General features: G+C 31.9%; 1 protein-coding gene across 1 annotated transcript in view; it reads left to right on the top strand.

The window, feature by feature from the left end:
* The first annotated feature begins 678 nt into the window (after positions 1 to 678).
* LOC149774323 (zinc finger MYND domain-containing protein 10-like) overlaps positions 679 to 6,000 on the top strand; it is a 57,661-nt gene continuing 52,339 nt past the window's right edge. The window contains exon 1 of the mRNA XM_089945400.1: positions 679 to 869. Within this exon, the coding sequence (XP_089801526.1) occupies positions 772 to 869 (98 nt within the window). The 5' untranslated portion in view covers positions 679 to 771. The remainder of the gene's footprint in view (positions 870 to 6,000) is intronic.

Below are 6,000 nucleotides of genomic sequence, written 5' to 3'. Positions count from 1 at the left end.
TACATATTTGGGGAATCTACAAGCGATGGCCTACTCTTGAAACCTAACCTCATATTGAAACAACATTTATATATTAATAATAAATATGCCATGGTCGGATCACAATAGGATTGGTATATCCTATACCAACACCTTAAAAGTCTTTTTATAACACACACACACACACACACACACACACATATATATATATATATATATATATATATATATATATATATATATATATATATATATATATATATATATATTCCGATTGTGAGTCAACGTTCTTTTGAGTAGTCTGGTTGCCTAATTAGACTAATTCAGGCTGAGTTTTCGAGTACATGGGAGCAGTCATTTTGGTTAGCTGTGTGTTCAGATTATGAAAAATTTCCACAAATACAACATGCAAAGAAATTTTAACACAGTACATGAAAAGGTATCCCAGCATTTTCTCAAATGTGCATGTTGCAAATGCAACCATGAAGGCCTACCCTTACACCGGTCACACTCTCCGGAGTACATAATATCTTTAGAGCGTCCCCTATTTATAAAAATTACAGGAGACCAGCCTGATCAATCGCTGTCGTTATCGCTTACCTGTTTGTCTGTTAATATTAGACTTGACGATAAGTTACATTTAATCCCTCTCTAAGATCGAGATTTTCTAACGGATTACTTCTACCCTTTCCGTTGAGAAATACAAGACCAATGCCGAATATTTTATTTGGAGAAAGGAACATTCTTGGCACAACTTAATTTTCGTGCACATACCCAAATTTCTTTAGCATTATGGCAAAAGAAGGGACTCAGGTTTTGCTCCCAGTTGAAGCAGATGCATATGCGGAATCTCTACGATGTTTCACTTTACAGGATGTCGGAAATCCGCAGTAAGTCGTCAACATTGGTAACCATGGAAATTATAGATACAGTGTTGATACTCTTACAGTAAAAGTCACTCTCCTATTACAGATTTTATATGGTATTTTTAAATTCAGGCAAAAGTATCCCATAAGAAACTGGTCAAGCTCTGATCTTCCAACATCATAAAAGAGGCCAATTGTTGGCATAGTTGAAGTACGCTGTCATAATATCATTATTCGTTATAGTACAAGTCACATGGGTCAAGTATATGCATTCACTCATTTTAAATTAAATGTAAAATTGTTCTTTTAAATTTTAGAACACAAATTTCTTTAACCAGAGTCTATTAAATCCTGATTATTGGATGCTCTGTACCTTAACTGTCACTTTCAGATGAAAATTATCGATCGCTATGGTATTTTACAATGGTGGCTGTATAATAAACTGTGGTAAAAATAAGAGCACATCAAGTGGAATTGTCACAATTGAGGATAGTATGAATTGTTTATCAATATGCCTAGCTCTCATTTGTGACATCACAGTGCACGACATTCAATCTGGATTGTACTGGATCACACCTTTAGATTCATTTCATCCAAAAATGTCTACATACTTTAACATTGATTTTGCCATATGCACCTCTCAAGGTGTCTAAATAATAACCTTCCAAAGGAATATGAATATTTACAAATCCAAATGAAGTGAATACTTGCCACTTAAAGGTATGTAGAATGAAATTCTAAAAAATGACACCCATTACTGAAATAGTCTATGTTGAATGCCAACATGACCCATAGGACTTGTACTATAATATCTGTCAAAAATAGAGCAAAATGTTTTCTCTGCCACTTAAAAAAAAAAGAAAAGAGAAAAAGAGAATCTGGCATTTAGATCAACAACTTCTCAGTCTGAGTTTTATTTTCTTACATTGCTACATTAATAGCCTTGGCAAAACCTAATCCTACAGTGTATTATGCCTCCCCTGATATTTGTATTTTTTAGGTTGCCATCTTACCGCCTAAATAATGGCAACTTAAAAAACAAAAATATCAAGGGAGGCATGTTACATTGTAGGACTAGGTATAACCATACAACCTTTCATCCATACAACTTTTCAACTGTAAAGCTATTCCAAACTCCTCAATTTTGATGCACTTAAGCACTTACTTTCCATTACCATTTCAGAAATATACCCCTAGTGATTGCTGTCATTACTTTGGAAGCATTAGCTATTTTAGTGAAGTATAGATAACAAATGACAATGCATACTCTTTGCATGCTTTCAACCAGATTACACCTTGATGGAAAGTTAATGTTTTAAATCACTTGTTTAAATACACTTAATGGCAGTCTATTTTTTCCTGTGACACCAGTGTACATATGCTCTGGTAAAAATTATATATTACAAAGCAACATCAATAGCGCATAGAAAAGTCTAGCTATCTGATCCTATACCTTACAATGGAGCAAATAAAACTATTGCCAAAGACAAAAAGATGCCTGTAGTTAAAATATACTACCCAAGCAGAGTAATGTTTTCAAGGAAGTTTGACTTATGATAATGTAATTAAGACTAATCAGGTAGTTATATTGGGATGTTTATGGTAACTGTACCTTGTCCACCATGAGAGATAACATGATATTCTCATTCTAATTTGTTTTTCAAATAAGGCTTGCTATGCCATACTTGGATATTCTGTGATATATTATTCAATGCATACATATTTACTAAGATCTGTTTAAAGTTTCAAATATGACAGCAGTGTTCTTTTATCATAAGAGCTAAAAGAATCAAATTGAGAAAAATTATGTTGGTAATATAATAAATTTGTTACTTATAATAAAAAATTATTATATTTAGCATTTGATATTTACCAATACTTAATTGGCATTGTAAATATGTAGAACTTCATTCCTTGAATGTAATATTTTTGGAACTTCAGAACTGTTTTGCATCTTATATAACTTACTTCTGTAGATGTGTAACTAATCAGAGACAAAGGCATAATGTTGCAGGAGAAGGTTTTATTTTCATTTACCAGCATTATAATTCTTACCATTATAAATGAAATTTAAAAACATAATTTAGTCAAAAAAAGATAAATTTCAAGATACTCTATAGACAAGATTGGAAATTTACTGAGAAAGTAAAATTGCTTATATATCAGATAGAAAATCTTAATAATTTTATTTAAATAAGCAATAAGGATGCTGATTTATATACAAACTTCTATCATAAAAGTATATGTTTCATTTAAACATCCCCAATTATAGTTACAAACAACCACCTCTAAACAACAGTAGTGACAGATCCACATACAACTTTATTACACTTTGCACAATTCCAAACAGTGTCTCTGATGCAATTGTTAGCTGTGACACATATTTCTAGCACATGTTGAGTAGCAGACTTGATGCCTGCTATGGTGGGAAGTTAATCTGACCGATCAGAATAGTTTGTAACAGTTTTTATGAGGACTTACTGATTGGAGTCTTTTTCATGGTATTTATCTTTGTTTCATTTTAAAAAATAGGATTTTTGACAAATTTTTCATTCTCTGTGACATGATGTTGATACGTATAAACAAATGTTGTAGTTGCGATGTCGTTGAGAGATGCATTCTCTCGAGCTGGATATTTATTATGCTGCATCAAAATAGGGTGACAGGACGATATAATTTAATGGTGGATAGTGTGCATGTATTATTAGTTTGCATAGGAGTTCAACAGCCATTTGACTAATTGATTGTTGATTTGGAATAGGATTGGATATATATATATATATATATATATATATATATATATATATATATATATATATATATATATATATATATATATAGTGTTTGGAAATGTCTAATGAATTCAATTAAATAGAGAAGGATTTGACCACATAATTAATTGAATTAATTAGTTGCAAACTGCTTAAACTAAAGAAATGAATGTGGCATACTCTGTTGAGTTTGCTCCTTTACAGTTGTTTTCCAACTCAGCCAGTTATAATGTAATAATGTAATAATAAGTGACAGAACAACATTATGGTGTAATCTGCATGGTTCACAGTAATGTCATGAAATACAAATATGCAGAACAACTTGAAACATCAAAAGATCAAGATCAGAGTCTAAGTTCACTGATATGATTGGGAGGAGGATTATTTCTGAATCTGAACATTTTATCCTGTTGAAATGTAAAATATGAGGTAAATAGATCCATATGAGGTAAATAGATCCATATGAGATAAATAGATCCACAGATCCACATGAGATAAATAGATCCATATGAGGTAAATAGATCCATATGAGGTAAAGAGATCCATTTGAGGTAAAGAGATCTGTATGAGATAAATAGATCCATATGAGGTAAATAGATCCATATGAGGTAAATAGATCCATATTTAGAAGATCATTATTTGTCGTAGGTTGGGAAATGTCAGAAAAATTCCCCATCATGACATAACTTAGTTACCAATCATTGATCTAGTAAAATGTTAGAAACTAAGTGTTTAAAATTAGCATAAAAATGATTTGTTTCCTAAAACAAATAAATTTAGATCATTACCTCACTTGCAACAGACACAATCAGTATTACTTGATAATCTGAAATATCAGTAAAGGTTGGTAACATGATAATGCATCTTTTTCTCACCATTTAACTCACTGTTTTTAGTCCGGGATGATACATATACCCATGTACAAGTGAACATTAGACAAATACACAGGTTCTGCTAAAACTACATGTACAGAGTATGCATTTCTTTTTGAGATGCACACAAATCTATAGTATTCTTTCATAGTTTCTAATTGTTATTGCAAAGTGTGGAAATTTTAAGGGGAGATGGTTCACTAAGATTTTAATCTGACATTTTAAAACCATCTAAAATGTGGTGAATCTGCTTGCATGTATTCAAAACAATTGTTTTGTTTGCATGCTTAGAGACAAGTAACCACTCATAGTGTCATGTATCATGCTACATGTCTGCGGCATGATGCCCCAGTGCTAGACATCATTATAAACTGCCACATTGCATATATTGTAGCGATATGACTAAAAAATTGTTAAGCTACGTAAAAAATCAAAATCACATCACATCATATAGTGTCATGTAGAAATGGGCTAGTTTTCAACATTGAAAGTTGGCTGTTGGTAAGAAGGAAGGAGTACAACAGCTACATTAGGATCCCTGGGTAGTTGAATGTTCTAAACTGTTGGACTTTACCAGTCACTGTTGTTATGTCCATATGGTCTTAAACTATTTAACAGAAAGGAATTGAAACCAACAATTTGAGTAAAATTTAACAAATAATTTATTTTGATATGTTAGAAAGTGAAAATTTAAGAGGAACCTACAATATTGTGAATTAAATCCTAAAAAAAATCCTAAATGTCCTATTACAAGTTCAAAGTTATAGAATTCCAAATGAATTCCAAGGCTTGAATGTGCTGATGTACCAATAGTCTTGAATGTGCTGATGTACCAATAGTCTTGAATGTGCTGATATACCAATAGACTTTACTGTGTTGATGTACCAATATACTTGAATGTTTGATGTTCCAGAATGATGCACTCCATTATGTCTTTGAGTAATCAATGACCTTAAAGTAGTATTTTGGTCCCAAAAGTCAATGAGCACTTTGTAATTCCAATAAATAATATAAAGAATTCATTATTCTTGAATTATATCGGAACACAGCTGCAAACTATGATCATAGACTCCAAAAGACTGATATGAAACAGGGATAAATAAGTGTCTTACAAATCCTATATATACTAATGTTAAATTGACCTAAGATACAATGGAATTTTCTAGGGAAAAACAAAATATTGAACTTAGATACAAGTAATAACTTGTTTTTTTTCTTCTGAGAATCACAAAAATCAAGTAGGCATTACTGTCAGTCATGGGCAAACATTAAACACACAAAATAGATATATATAACACTACTCTGTCAATAAAGGTTAGAATCTCTGGGTTGGCCAATGTGGGTATGTGTCATCTTGTCAGTAGCTTCATGTGTGTTGCTGGTTGCTACTGGGACTTTCCAGGGTTCTTCTTCCACCAGTTATGCTCAGTGCCATGTATAGTCTATCGTGCTAAAAAATGGTGTTGAACCCACAACTACACTAATATTTTTATTCTGAACCCACTGTGTCAG

The sequence above is a fragment of the Sinohyriopsis cumingii genome, unplaced genomic scaffold (assembly GCF_028554795.1).
Source record: "Sinohyriopsis cumingii isolate HCF-2022 unplaced genomic scaffold, ASM2855479v2 utg000349l, whole genome shotgun sequence".
NCBI lineage: Eukaryota > Metazoa > Mollusca > Bivalvia > Unionida > Unionidae > Sinohyriopsis > Sinohyriopsis cumingii.
This window is presented reverse-complemented; position numbering and strand designations above follow the sequence as displayed.